This window comes from Perca flavescens, chromosome 9, assembly GCF_004354835.1.
Source record: "Perca flavescens isolate YP-PL-M2 chromosome 9, PFLA_1.0, whole genome shotgun sequence".
NCBI classification, from domain to species: Eukaryota; Metazoa; Chordata; class Actinopteri; order Perciformes; family Percidae; genus Perca; species Perca flavescens.
In genome coordinates, this window is record NC_041339.1 from 9,706,546 (window position 1) to 9,722,722 (window position 16,177).

Here is a 16,177-nt window from a genome sequence, read left to right on the forward strand (position 1 = left end):
GGGCGAGGAGTTAGCTAAAAGTCAGCAACAGTGGCTTTTTTATGCTAAAGGATAGATGATAACATTTCTAATATCCAGAGAGTGGGGGCTTCTACAGCCAACAGCAGGAATTTCATATCAACTAACTTTACTTTTTTTAAACTAACATTTGTAGATAAAAAATACATTAATTTGTAGTAAAGAGTACAGAAGCCCCCTTCTTTACTCTTAACCTGAGCTGCCTGTTAATGGTCTGGGACACAGACGTAATTTCTCATTAGTTGAGGAGCAACATTGTGAAGTCTGGGTTAGCGTTATTTTTCACTGTAACTACATGTATCATGTTGCAAAGCCAACAGATGTCTATCAACGTGTAGCACATAATAAAAAATTGTTGGACATCGGAAGAAGAGTGCCACATACACTCTAAACTGTCATTTTTACTCAGAGACGGAAGAATACATAAAATGTCCATATATAAGCTATTGTAAGTGTATTAGTATAATTGTGTTATGTAAATAATCCTGTTAACAAAACTGTGCGAAAATAAGTTTTGAATGGTCTTATTTAATGATATCTGGCATCCTGTTTACATGTATTTAGTGTTCACAGCAAAAGAAAAATGAAAAAAACATATACTGCACTTAATCAAGTGATCACTTGAGGCTGGCTCCAAAAAGAAGCCAAATCCCCACAGACCCCCATGTTAAAATGCACAGCAGAATTAAACATGTTTACAGCCTGGTAAAAAATGGTTTGGGTCTTTACAGCTAAGTAACCCCTTCATGAAAACTGTGGGGGAGTCGGAGGGGCGGTCTGCATAATTAAGGGCATTGACAAATGGGCTGCCTGCGCAAGAAGCGAGCATAGACTTTAGGCCTCAGCTCCATCACGCCCCACCTCTTTGCACATTTTTTGGACTAGCCAAAGTCAGGCACTGACAAGATGGCGATAGCTGGAGCCACTGGGAGCCACACACTTTGAGCTTCATTTTGCCTCTTCAGAAATCTATGCGTTACGTCAACATCACTACGTCCATATTTTATACCGTCCATGGTTTACACTAGTTCAGTTGATATTTTGCTGAGGCAACTGGTAGTTAATAGGGTTTAGAAAAGGTCAACAAGAGAAAAGTGTAATGGCTTGACTGATCAATGTTAAAGTTATGAGGAAAACCTAAAATATGTCGGACTTATTTATGCCTTCTCACACCCTCCTGCTGCATGTGCATCCTTTGTTTGTAAAAGGGAAACCTGTCTATAGCTTCCTAAAGTAAAGTAGAATGTTTAAAGAAATCCTTACCATATAACGATGGCAACTATTCTAAGGACGGCCTCATTCAGGCTCTGGCAGAAGTTCACCAAGGCGCTGCCATTTGGCCCCATCCTTCCTAACATAATACCTGTGAATATATACAGCCCAAATTTGATTTGCAATGATTAATTCTACTTGAGACCACAACAGAATTCAGAGACAAATTATTTTTACCCATGGTGGCTGAAAATATAACAATTCCAAGGACATTCATTCCATCACTTGTTCCTTCCCGAATTCTTATGAGCACATCAGGGGGTGGAGTCAGGTCAAGGGCGAAGTTCTGGATGTCAGTTCCGTTATCGTCCTGAATACCGTAGATGAGTGCTCGCCGCGTGGTGGCCTCTGATTGGGCCTGACTCACTGTTGGCTTGGCTTTCACAATGTACTCACTACTTGTTCGATACTGTTGAAAAAATAAAGGAATAGAAACAGAAGCAGAAAAAGACTTCTAAACAAGCTACGCCTTTGTGTTTGAAAGTGATGTGTGTGATATTTAATGTCTCACCTGCTGAAATGTGGCCTGGACCAGATTAGATGGGAACATGTTGCTACAATGCAAAGATTACATACATATTAAACTTTGTATAGTTCAAAAAGTTTGAAAAATAAGAAAGCAAGCAAACAATTAGATACTGTATGCTTCTGGGAGGTAAAAAGACCTTTTCCCATCAGTTTAATTATTGTTTTTTTAATAATCTGTACGTATGTTCTACATTATTTTTCATTAAATTAGATCCTTCTTCACAACAAAGCTGGAAAGAACAATCCACCAAACACCAAACGAGTCAATGGCAGAATAAGCTGTTTGGCATTGGCAGAGAAGATTTGGCAAACTTTTTATGAGCGCAACCCACATACTATGCGCTGCTGCTCATCCCACAAATACATGATCCTTACAAATGGGGCACCATTTGAAAGGGAACTAAACAGGCTTTCCAACGGTATAACATTTATTTACAAACACAAATTTCCTTACTTTTTGTTTTAAGTTATAAATACTTAATATTAAGTATATAATAATAAAATTGTAACTGACATCACTTAATATAACTTAACTTAACATCTTTATAACTCTTTCCTACTTGTGCTACTAAAGTTACTGTACAGTATATAACAGTAATACAACTAGAGACCATTTTGAGATGGGATCACACCAGCTACGATGCCAAATCAGGCCAGGGGCGTATTTCCTACGACCCTACTTCCGGCACCCTTGCTAAGACCACATGAATATTCAAACTTAATTTTGAACTACACACCTGTAAAGTTTCGTGACTGTATATTGCACGGTTCTCGGGCCAGGGATGTAAAATTGGTGGCTAAAAGACTACATTTTGATCTCAACCTGGAAAGTTTTGTGATTGCATTTGCACAGTTGCAACGCTCTCCCGGCAGGGGCGGATCTACAGGGGGGGAAGAGGGTGCCCCCCTAACTTTAAAAAAACTGTGCTTGTAAAAACAAACTGCCACTATGTCCCCAAGCTTATTAAAACATTGAAACAAACAATTAATTTATATTAATTAATAATAAATAATAATTGTAGATGTAATCTTAGTCCCCTGCCCCTCAAATACTTAGCTACGTCCCTGCATCAAACGTGCAGAGCAGCTCGCACACAGCGAATCTGCTGCAATGTGGTGGCCCTGCATCCCGGCAAAGACTGGAGCGACTGAGCTGCCCCGAGCCTCTGAAGGTGAAGTCAGTTTCCCCAGGTGAAGTTTAAACACACGTTTGATTTGTTAAATTTGTAATAAATGTAATGTATGCTAAAGGCGAGTCAGCATCAACAACAGTGCGTCTATTATGCCAAAAGTCAAACCGCTCCCTCGTGATTTGTAAGAGCATTCTGCCCTTTGATTAGTTTTGATTTTAGTAAAGACAAGAACAGCATAATACAAAATATTACAACCTGGCATGTTTGAATTCATAACATTTACAGAGGGTCGTGGTTTTGGTGGTATTACGTTACAACACACTACACAGTGCTTGCTGAGACCAATCATTTGTATGTGATAAGTTAACGAGTACTATAAAATCCACTTCATCCTTCTTAAACCAGGTGACATCACTTACTGTCAAACTGGGAAAACAACAAATACAATGGGATTAAGTAGGCTGGTCTAAACATAACTGATGTGTGCATGTAATAAATCTCTTCTGATTTTATGTTTGTTAGGTTACTTATTAGCTACATGGCCCTACAGTGTAATGTAATACAAGGATAACCAGAGCTTTTCACATCTTGACTATTGCAGGCCAGAGTAGCTGGAGATATTAGCTGAAGTGTAAAAGGGGGGATATTGCCAGCCAAGAAAATTCTGAGTAGTGTACAGGAGGAAGAGGAATTTTATTGATGTCAATCTCCCACCTAGATTAGACTGACTAGCAACTTGTCCCACTCCCCACCCTTGACATTTTGAACCAGGAGGAGGCACCCGATCAGAATGAGTCGACCAGTATTTCTTTGCATACTGGAGCGGCTTCCTTGCCTGGCGCTGCTACTGTCCAGTGGAGGAGCTGCGCCTTCACACTCTACGTCTGCCCCTTCTGCTTCCCCAGAACCCTTTAAGTTTGCACTACTGAACATACAATCACTGACTAGTAAAACTGTGTACATTAATGACCTTGTTACTGAGCATAACTTTGTTATCCTTACTGAATACTGGCTATCCTCCACTGCCTCAACAGTTCTCATTGAGGCTTCCCCCCCAGAATACAATTTCTTGTTGTCGGCAAGGCAAGGGAAAAAAGGGTCGCCGCTATCTTCTCCGATGTCAGTAACTGTACAAACGTAACATTTTTCCACTTTTGAATACCTAGCTTTTGTTGTTAGAGCCCCTCAAAGAATCCTTGTTCTGTCAATATATATATATATATATATATATATATATATATATATATATATATATATATATATATGACACTGTGCTGTTAATGGGTGATTTTAAATTACATATTAATGACAGTTCTGATCTTAGAGCTAGGGAATTCATGGACCTAGTTATTAGCCTTGATTTTGTCCAACATGTGAAAGGGGCAACTCATAACTGTGGGAACTCACTAGATTTAGTTTTTACAGTAAATACTGATCTTCTCTATCAAGCGGACTCCCGTCTCGGATCATTTTTGTATCTTTTTTAATGTCTATTTTAATATCCTAATGTGTCCTGACCCTGGAACTTACACATAACGTAATAATTGACAGTACTGCCAAATCTATGATGGCCCAGACTCTAACCAGACATTCTAAGCTCCTGTTGCGCTGCTGCCTCCAGATGACAGCGTTAACAGTGCCTTAACCACGGCATTGGATTCTGTGGCTCCCCTAAAAACTCGGAGACGACTAACCCTAACCCCATGTAAATTATATTTTGAATCTATGTACTTCCCCTTTGCAATATTATGAATGCATTCAACATAAAGTTTCACTGCTATGCAGACGATAATCAACTCTATGTTCCTATTCATGCAAATGACCCCACCAAACTGAACCAACTGAACAAACTAGAGGAATGCCTATCTGAAATTAGGAGATGGATGTGCAGAAACATCTTACTGTTGAATGCTGATAAAACAGAGTTCCTGGTAGTAAGGCCTTCCAAGTGCAAGAACTCAGAAGAACTTATAGTGCGCATAAATGGTTGTGACATCACTGAGAGCAAAACTATTAAAAACCTTGGTTTTATTTTTGACTCTCAGCTAAATTTCCGAGACCACAGTCTTTTACAAAAACTGCTTTCACCCATCTGAGAAATATTGCAAAGATTAGATCAATTTTAACAAAGCGAAACTCTGATTCATGCCTTTGTATCTTCTAGGCTAGACTACTGCAATGCCCTGTTTTCCGGCCTACCTGCATGTTCACTTTTCAGATTCAGATTTTAAAATCCTCCTTTTAACCTACAAATCGCTGAATGGCCTTGCACCCTCATACATGGCCCCTATACCCCCGCACGACCACCAACATTTTATAAATTTCTAGGGTCAAAAAAATACCGGCAGGCCAATGAGACTTTTCTTACCGAGCACCATACTTCTGGAACAACCTTCCATTGTATGTCAGAGAAGCCAGCTCTATCACCACTTTTAAATCAAAACTCAAAACATTTATTTTTTTCCAAACATCATGACTTCCTCTATCTTTTGTTTTTACCCTTGTATCACTTTTTATTTCACTTTTATGTACATATATACCCGCAATGATTTTAATGTGTTTTTTGTATTTTTAATCCTAACTTTTACTGAATTCCCTGTTGTACAGTTTTTTGAGACCATGTCTTATGGGGATATTACACTTGAAATAAAATTGAATTGAATTAAAGAGAAGGAGGGAAATGAAGGAGAAGGTAGTAAATTGGAGAGACCAGGAGGGTCAGAGCAAGAGAAAAACACAGAAGGAGATGCAGAAATAAGTGAAAGAGAAAAGGGAAAGGAACAAGTGACTGTGAGGGATGAAGAGGAGGCTGCAGATTCAGAGAGAGGGACAGAGGCAGAGAGTGATCAGAAGGAGGCAGATGAAGATGACAGGGAGGAAGAGGCCTGCAGTTACCCCTGGACCATATGGTTTGTTTATATTCTCCTTCCATATAAATTGCAGTACAGTAGCATAGTTTTCAGTTTTGGCTATTTCCATTCGGTTGTATATGTTATATGGTTAGATATGTAAAATTTACATATATACATAGATTATCTGATGATGTTTTACAGTTTCTCTATCATCTCATATCATTTGTTTGACCTTTTATTTGATCATAATTACTATGGGATTATTTTTGTGTCTTTAATTCCAAGCAAAATTTCTCAAGTTTCAAACAAAAAACACTAACTCAAGCAAAGAAATTGTCACCTCAAAGGTAAAACTTAAAACTTGCAAACAAAACATTTGTGTAGTCGTAAACTATTGGTCTTTTATTCGTTTGATGGTAACACTTTACAATAAGGGTACATTAATTAGCATTAGTTATTGCATTAATAAGTATTAACTAACTGCTATTAACAGTTGAATAAATTGTCTAATAAACATTTATTAACAATGCTCATGTTAACTAAGGTATTAATTGATACATTATTTACCATTAGTTGATGCCTTAACTAATTGTTAATCACAGTTAACTAAGGTGTCTATTTTATCATTAGTTAATGCAATATTAAGACTAACTATTAATAACAGTAAATTAAGGTGTCTATAGTACTATTAGTTAATATAGTAAAAAGCCTGGACAAACTGTTAGTAACAGTTAAATAATGTGTCTATTTAACCATTAGTAAATTCAGTAACAAGCCTTGACTAACTGTTAATAACAGTTAACCAAGGTATATAGTTTAACATTAGGTAATGTACTAAAAAGCCTAAACTGGAAATAACAGATAACTAAAGTGTCTAAGTAAACCCTTAGTTGATGTTAAAATATACACCTTAGTTAACTGTTATTAACAGTTAGTCAAGGCTTGTTACTGCATTAACTAATGGTAAAATAGACACCTTAGTTAACTGTGATTAACAGTAATAAATCACAAGTAACAAGTCAAGGCTTGTTACTGCATTAACTAATGGTAAAATAGACACCTTATTTAACTGTTATAAACAGTCAAGGCTTGTTACTGCATTAACTAATGGTTAAATAGACACATTTAACTGTTAGTTAAGGCATTAACAAATGGTAAATAGACTCCTTAGTTAACTGTTACAAACAGTTTGTCCAGGCTTTTTACTATATTAACTAATAGTACTATAGTCACCTTACTTAACTGTTATTAAAAGTTAGTCAAGGCTTATTACTGAATTAACTAATGGTACAATAGACACCTTAGTTAACTGTGATTAGCAGGTAGTTAAGGCATCAACTAATGGTAAATAATGCATCAATTAATATCTTAGTTAAATGAGCATTGTTAATAAATGTTTATTAGACAATTTATTCCGATGTTAATAACAGTTAGTTAATGCTTATTAATGCATTAGCTAATGCTAATTAATGTACTTTTATTGTAGTGTTACCCGTTTGATAATATGTCCTTTTGTTTACAGTTCCCTCTGCTTCTTTATCAATGATCAGTCTTTTGCTCTCTCAATCATGTTTGCAGTTTTGCTCCCAGCTTTTTCATTTGCGCTTCCAACGTATTTGTTTGCAATTCTGACACAAACCTCTCGCGGGTGCGGTTCTTTCAGGGGTGCGTCTTCATTGGCTAATGAGTTTTTTGAGTATTTTTGAGTGACAGCCTGCCTGCCCGCCCTGACGTTTCAGTGCAGCTAACGTTAGAGATTTTGGAGAACACACAAACAAGTCTAAACAGCAGATTCCTACAAGATTAATAAAGTGTAAGTATTGATCATATAGTCTGTTATCTACGTTGCAGGCATGGTTACTAGACGTAGTTGTTTCGTTGTGTTAAGTTACTAGCTAGCCAGCAAAGCTGTGTAAATTAGCATTTAACGTTAGCTAACTGCTAAAACAAATGCCAAGCCAAGTCACTTTGGCTTACATTAGCTACATTACTGAGCTAATTTGCCATGAGAATTATGTAGGCTTAGTGAGGCCTTACTCAGTGGAGCTGTATTAATTATCGTCTTCTCTCTGTAGAACCTGCAGGACCCAAGCAGAGCTACGATGCTGTCCCAGTTAGGTCAGTAATGTAGCTACTGTAAGCCAAAGTGACTTGGCTTGGCTAGCATTTATTATTATGTCAAATTATTATCCAGTTAGGGTATTGGTTAAGTTGTACAATGTAGAAGCTGTGAATATAATGTATTCTAAATTGACACATGTTCCATCTGTACACACTGTTTCTTCTTTTATTGCACTTCTGCAAGAGTGCAAAGGATTTATTAAATTATTTATTATTGAGCTAAATTCAAACACTTTTTTATCATATAATAAGGTACTTCAAGCTTTACAATAAGAAGTCAAGGAAGTGAAGGACTAGCCACATCCCAGCCCTCCAAAGGGCTGCCCTCCAGAAAAGGCTGGATTGGAGCAGTGTGCCATCAGTGAGCTCAAGAGACCAGCTGATCCCAGGCGTCTAGGAGTTGTGTGTGATATTCTTGCACCACCCTCAGAAGTGTTGTTGTAGACACAAGTAAGCAAAGAAATACAGCTTGCCTTAGGTGAAACTGAATGTGAAATATATAGATAATCCAATTACTCAGTATGTTTGTGTATTGTTGGTGATGAAAAACTGATCTTGACCTGTGAATAATGAGTTCCAGCTTCTTCTACCACCCCCAGCAAAATGCATTCAAATTACCATTATGTAAGTGAAGTTTATATTGGACTAAAAATAAAGCATTATAATAGTCTCAACCTTATTTCATGTATTATATAATGAACCAAACAGACAAGGGTAAATGTAAAAAAAAGTGTTTTAATACATTATATGCATTTTAAAATATAATTACAGTAAAACAATGTAAACACAAATTACATTACAGGACAGTATACTGTAGTAGGATATATCTCAGTAAAATATGATCAATACATACTCTATTGGTTTATACCCTGGCTGTTAATAATAATAATAATTAAAGCTGCGAGCAGCGATGGACGGGCCCTCGCGCCTCTGTGCGCGTCGGGGTTACTGGCGGACGCCGCTACTTGCGACCGTGCATTTGCGACCGTGCATTTGCGCGGCACTCTGACGCCGCAAGTCGTCAACAATGAAAAGGGAACTCCTCGCTGAGTTCAACAATACCTCACACAAGACTGTACGTCATACGGTTCATTAGCTGTGATAAGGGGCGTGGCAAAAGCATAGGGGGCGGTTCAAACCAACACCAATTAAAAAGGAAGACTCTGCTGAGTTCAATGATACCTCACACAAGACTCTACCTTAGATGGGTCAGCATGTATGAAAGGGGGCGTGGCTTGAACATAGGGGGCGGGCCAAACCATCACCAATGAAGAATGAAGTCTCTGCTGAGTCCAATGATACCTCACAGAAGGGTATACCTTAAACGGATGAAATGGTATGAAAGGGGGCGTGGCTTAAGCATAGGGGGCGGGCCAAACCATCAGCAATTAATAAGGATGTCTCTGCTGAGTTCAATGATACCTCACACAAGGGTCTACATCAAACGGGTCATTAGATATAAAAGGGGGCGTGGCTAACGTTTAGGGGGCGGATCAAACCATCACCAATGAAGAATGAAGTCTCTGCTGAGTTCAATGACACCTCACACAAGACTGTTATAATGTTATAAAAGGGGGGCGTGGTTAAAGTATAGGGGCCGGCTCAGTATCACATGTAGACCACACATTCTAAGTTTCATGTAAATTGGATGATTTTTGTCATATAAGGCAGATTTCCAGGTGCAAGCTTTTCATCTTTAAGGTGTTGAGATGATACAGACCAAGTTTGAAGTCCATCGGATGTAATCTCTAGGAGGAGTTCGTTAAAGTATAGCACCTTGACTTTTAGGCCTACTTCCTGTTGCCACTAGGGGGCGCTATGACTTTAAGTTAATATTGGCTCAGGGTTGGACTCTTATGAATCCTGAAAAGTTTCGAGCCAGCTGGACAATGTACACTTTAACCCATTCCTGTTTCGTGACAAAAAACGCAAAATGGCCGCCCTTGGCACAAAAGTTTTTCTTTTAACAACTTTTCATCTTTAACATCTTAAGTTGGCACAGACAAAATTTGAAGTTGATCGGATGAAATCTCTAGGAGGAGTTCGTTAAAGTATGACATGTGGAAATGGCCAAAATCGCACTAATTTCGAACATTGAAATCAAAATAGCGGACTTCCTGTTAGGTTTAGGGTATGGCTCTAATGAAGTTTTATGTACATATTGACATGATACATATGTTTACCAAGTTGCGTGAGTCTACGTTAAACGCACTGCAGGGACTCAATCTTTTTAACTTTCTAGGGGGCGCTAGCGAGCCATTTTTGTGCGCCTATTCCCAAAACCCTTAAAATACGTAAATGTTCTCCAGACTTGATGCGACCGCCAAATTTGGTGAGTTGTTGAATATGTTAAGCCCTTCAAAAAGGAAATTCATTTGACGGGAAAAAGAATAGAAAGAAAGAATAATTCCTTCAGTTTCAATAGGGCGCTCGGGCCCTAATTAAAGCTGCGAGCAGCGATCGATGGGCCCTAGGGTTACCGGCGGACGCCGCTCCTTGCGACCGACCACAAATCGTCACCAATGAAAAGGGAACTCCCCGCCGAGTTCAACGACACCTCACACAAGACTCTATGTCATACGGGTCATTACCTTACCTTTAAAACCTACTTCCTTGGAAACATGTGCGCCATGGGGTTCCAGCCTCCACTGTTCCCATCCTTGGAGGGGGAAGTGACGGTTCCGTCGGTCCAGACCCATCTCCGACGGTGTCGTCGAGTGTGGAAGAAGGCCAGGGCTGCTCTCCAATGAACAGCCGCCCGGCCCAAATGCCTGGCAGACTGCCATTGCATCTCCGCTCCCTCCTACCGGCCGGGCCAGAGGGTGTGGCTCTCCTCCCGGGATCTTCCACTTCCGTCTACTTCCAAGAAACTCACCCCCCGGTTTGTGGGTCCCTATCCCACTGAGTCAGTTTTGAACCCCTCCACCGTCAGGCTAATGCTCCCATCACACATGAAGATCCACCCAGTTTTCCATGTCTCCCAGATCAAACCAGTCTCCACAAGTCCTCTCTCCGTCCCAGTGGCAGCGCCTCCCCCTCCAAGCATCATCGACGGCCACCAGGCCAACACAGTGCGACGCCTCCTGGATGTACGACGTAGAGGTCGGGGTTATTGGTACCTGGTGGACTGGGCCGGGTATGGTCCCGAGGAGCGGTCATGGATTCCCACTAGCCAGATTCTTGACAAGACCCTGCTGGACGACTTCTACAGGGCCCACCCGGACAAGCCTGGCGGTCCGCCTGGAGGCGTCCGTTGTGGTGGTTGGAGTCCGGCTGGCTGTGAGTTTCTGTTTTTCTTTTTCCTTCTTACCTGACGGTCATCAACTCCAATCAAGCCCAGTATATAAACCCCGGATTGACTCACCATCTTCGCTTGATTGTTGCTCCTGCCTACTCGGTGACACATGTTTCAAGCTTCTGCAGATTAGCCTGTGTGTTTTCCTGCTTGTGCTTTTGTAATCCGTTTTCTGACTTTTTGTTTCAGTCATTACCTTCCTCATCACTCTGCCTCCAGCCAAAAAACAGTCAGTATCAGGATTTTGTAAACATGTTCAGATATTTTTGTAATCTGATATATTCTAAAAGAGACAAATTAGGATTTTCCCTGTGTACACAAAATATATGAAATATGGTGTTTTATTATTTGAACTGCCTAACAGTCATACCTATAAGTCCTGCTGAACAGATTACTTGTTTGAAACACTTATCTGTTTGATTTAACCGTTTTGATAATTTTTCTTTTTTTTTCGAAAAGATTACTATTTTTGTTTATTTTTTCCTCAACTTTTGGGGCATGTTATTTTTATAAAAATACATACATATTTTTTTACTTAGGTTTTATTTGTTTTGCATATTGCTGGCGTCAGCTCATTGTTTGCAATTTTATTTTAGTACTTCCTTACGCAAATGGTTTGACTTCTTCTACCGCTCTGCCTATCTGCATTTTCTTATTTTATTAAGATCGACTACAGGGAAAGTTGTTCTTCACTGTTGTTAGATCAGACATAGATTGGCCCTGCGTTCACATAGCATGGAAGAACTCCTCCTTTCTTTACCAAATGCTCTGAAGACGCTCACACGACACAGACACAAAGCAGTTTCCCCCACAAACCTATTATTGTGGAGAAGTCCAAACTGTTCCAAGTTGCTTAGTGATCTACTGCATGACGGTGACTAATATAGTTGCTGTGTGTTGCACAGTCTCATAGTTCTGACAGTTTCACTCATATCTATCGTGCCTCCATCTGTCTCAGCTGTGTTGAGGTTGGCTTAGTTTTGAAACTGCCATCTTATATATACCTGCACCTCACAATGTCTACTTTATTTCGTACTCTTTTCTTGTTGCTTATTGCTCCGAGTTGTACTTAGGTCTGGAGAAGAGGGTTTTAAGTTCCGGGACACAACGGCTGTCTCGTACATCGTTAATTATCAGGACCTAGTTGAGGGTTTAGATTGCTTTTATTTATTTTTTATTTTTAGGATGGGGCACGTGTGTCAAACTCAAGGCCAGCGGACCAAATAGATTTTTATCCGACCCGCATATCACTTTTGGTTTACAATAAATTTTGGCCCACCTGATTTTTGTTGCTTTTTGTATTTTGTTGATTTTTTTTTTTCAGACTTTTGGCCACTTTCTTCTATGATGGCTAACATTTTTGCTGACTTTTAACTATATGTAAGGAGACTATACGAGACCTTAATTTTTTTTTTGGATTACGTTAAAGTTTGTCCATAACCTACATGTTTGGCCCTTGATGTGGTTCTCATTTTCCAGTGTAGTCCTTAGTGAACTTGAGTTTAACACCCCTGGTCTACAGTGTAAGTTGTGTGCTGCTTGGTGTCTTCCCGGTGCAGTGGCTCAAATTTCAAGGTTGACTACAAACGGGGTGTGGTTTCTTAGGGCGTTTTCACACATGAAAGTCCGAAACAAGGTCCGGACCAAGGTTCATGTTTTTGTTACATTGTATACATTTGATCCGGTAAGTTGTGGTTTCACACTGCAGTTTTGCAAGCGCACTAAAGATCTATACATGACAAACCTACGTCCTGCCGTCATCACATACGTGAGCTACGTCTCCAGATACTTCTAACTGATTGGTTTGTTGAAGGGCTTCCTCGTCCTCTCATATGCTCTCTCTGTGTCGGAGTTTTTCCAACTGACTGCTGCTCTCCCCCCGCGGCCCTTTTTGTTTTGTTGTGATGTTGAGAAGCAAGACACGGGAACTTTCTTTCTGGAGCATTTATTCAGAGACAAACTGAAACCTACGCTGTACATTTACCACTTAACAAATAAACTGCTGATGTATTCTCTGCTCTGATAGCCGACAGCTGTCTTCTCTGAACGTATTCACCGTCACTCTCTCTCACTAAGCACCTAAGGAGCTTCCCCGGTCTTGTAACACAAGGAGAGCCTGCCAGAGCTTCTTGTATTTGGTCCAAAAGTCCGAACCATCCAAAAAATGCTTTCACACTATAAACGAACCGGACCATGGTTCAGTTTGGTCCGGACCGAGACCACCTCTTTTTATCGGACCAAAATTTGGTCTTTTGATCCGGACCGCGGTCCGGGGGAGGTTTCACACCTGTAATTTTGGTTCGGATCAAACTAAAAAGTCCGAAAGTCCGGACCAAACGAGGTATGTGTGAAAACGCCCTTAGTGAGCCCTCTGGGAACGGTCAGGGTGGGGCTTCCCAGCTGCACAGATACACGCTCACATTTGACAGTCAAACATAAATTGTGCTCCTGTTGCTCACACTTAGCAATACTGTTAATACACTGAGGTATATTTTTTTTAGTTTGATTTATAGGATTGTTACTTTCTTTCTACTGCCACTACCTCTAGGGAACATTTTAATTCATGATGATTTTACAAACACCAGACAGCATGGAATAACAAGTTATTACTATATCCTAAAGACTGTCTTTGTGGTTCTACGAATCATGTTTTAGTGCTAAACATGCATGTTTAGCACTAAAGATTTACTGTATCTATGGACGGCTACTTTAGAGACTACCTTCCCTAGAGGCCAGTGAGCAGTGGGGATTTAGATTTGCTAATAATAATATACTGGACTCGTGTTAACACTTTAATTTTGAAAAAAAACAAAAAACTTTCAATTAATTCAGGACCCCCCCTTGCATTGACTCTGTGGACCCCCAAGGGGGCCCCTTACAACATATTGAAGATCCAGACAACATGTTTTTGTTTGATTCATCTCAGTTCATTGGTTGAGATTGTATTTGAAGCCAATTCCGGTAGCTATGAGATTTTGTTTTAAATAACTGTTCTATTAGACTCCGCTGAGTTTGTCAGTAATGCTACTACATACTTTGTTTTATTTGGACTCGCTATATGACATTTTATTTTATTTTTTTTACACTATGTAGTTAATTTTTTGCAAAAACATTTATCTCTGGGGATTTGTTCTCTTTTTCGATATAATTTATTTAACTTCTGTTAGTTTATACAGCTTTTGCTATTGTGACAAGGGAGGGTGTTTAAGGTAAAAAAAAAAAAAAAAAGCGAAAAACATTGAACATTATTTTGATTTGTTATTGAGTCATGTTTTTTCATGCCTCAAAAGAGGGATAGCATACCAAATACCAAATTTAAGTAAATTGTTTTAATAAATAACGTGTTATTTTGGATTTTTGGATATTTTGGATTTTTATTTTTGTTTTTTGGATTATAAAAAAAAAAAAGTTCACATTTGTTTTTACCAATTCTTTTTGTTTGTTTTTATTGATATCGCTGGAAATCCTGTTTGCTTGTTTGTTTTATAGCTAAAAATTCTGTTTTGTTCGGTTTGACTTAACATCAGGAACCCGGTGGCTATAGATACTCCTTGAAGTGATAAAGCGAAATATATGGTCCAGCCCTAGGTGGAATCATATCAAGCCCTACTCTCTACTGCTACCAATTTGAAATCACTGAAAGGACCACCTGGATTCACCTTCATCACACTGTAATAAGGTATTTGGGTTGTCTGGGGAAGACAGAGGTGACGTTATTTATTAAAACAATTTACTTAAATTTGGTATTTGGTATGCTATCCCGGGCTGAGGAGTCTAGTCTCACTGATCTGAAGTGGGAGAGGGGAGTCTGGGCTACAAAGGGGGTCTTTTAGACTAGAAAAAAAAATAAAAAGAATTAGTGGAGTGTCTCAAACCCAGTGAAGAGAATATATATGTATAAATATATATGTATGTCTATATATATATAGATTGCATCCCTCAACCATATTAGAGGAGAAAGTGAACTGGACTCATCAGTAACGCCCGTGGCATCCTTTTAGGCTTCCGGGACTGTGCGGTCTCAGGGGAATGATGTGTTTCCTCTTCTTAGCTGCACTAATTATACTGTTAACAATAATATGGCATGACCTGCAGCTACTAAAAAACAGGAAAATAACCAAAATCAATGCTACGAATCGGACTCTGAATCTGACCACTGATACACAACCGAGCATACCAAACAAGCCCATCTCTACACAGAGTACTGTACCAATTGGGACCATGTTTTCCAACACTCAGATTCCGAGGGTTACAAAGCTGACACCGAGCAGACGTCCAGATGGACCTTAGTTAGAAAACAGTCGAATGGCCAGTCACCTATGTGGGATAGTATAGTGATAATGAGGAATGTAAACAAAGCAGACCAGGGTATTTATTGGGCGTGTTTAGATGTCGCTGGAAAAGACCCATGTGAGAGAATTACTATCCGTGTACAAGAACCTCCAGTCAATGAACCCGAGACAACCTTTAATTTGCAAGATCAAATTGTCACCTAACCGCAAAGATAAAACATCTATGGAACAATTGCATAAGCATGCTCCACAGTAAGACCCTATTCAGAATTAAACAATAGAAATGATGTCACAGGTTTGCTATGTATCTTTAGTCTGTTTAGCTATGCACTCTCTAAACCTCACACCTAAAATGGAAAATACAGGTCATTGAGTTTACTGTTTCCCTCAGTAAATATTGTCTTACCACCTGTTGCTAAAACCTTTTCCAGGTAATGACACCTGCTTCTCAAGAACAGGATGGGGAAAAAAGTGTGCATCTACTAAGCTCGTCTTGGTGTTAACATCACTACTGACAAAGGTAACTCCTTAGCCTCATGGTCTGTTAATCAAAGCGCCAGTAGAGCTGATGTATTGTGGCTTGTGGGGTTGTGGCGTATCTTCCATGTTCCACAAGCTGCACCTCAACGTCCCATACTGAGCAGGAAGGGACACTACTGGTAGCAC

General features: G+C 39.5%; 1 protein-coding gene across 1 annotated transcript in view; it reads right to left on the reverse strand.

Moving 5' to 3' along the window:
• slc1a7b (solute carrier family 1 member 7b) overlaps window positions 1–16,177 on the reverse strand; it is a 124,269-nt gene that overhangs the window by 18,338 nt on the left and 89,754 nt on the right. The window contains exons 4-6 of the mRNA XM_028588027.1: window positions 1,802–1,844; window positions 1,468–1,699; window positions 1,282–1,381 (exon numbers count right to left, since the gene is read on the reverse strand). Of these exons, the coding sequence (XP_028443828.1) occupies window positions 1,282–1,381; window positions 1,468–1,699; window positions 1,802–1,844 (375 nt within the window). The remainder of the gene's footprint in view (window positions 1–1,281; window positions 1,382–1,467; window positions 1,700–1,801; window positions 1,845–16,177) is intronic.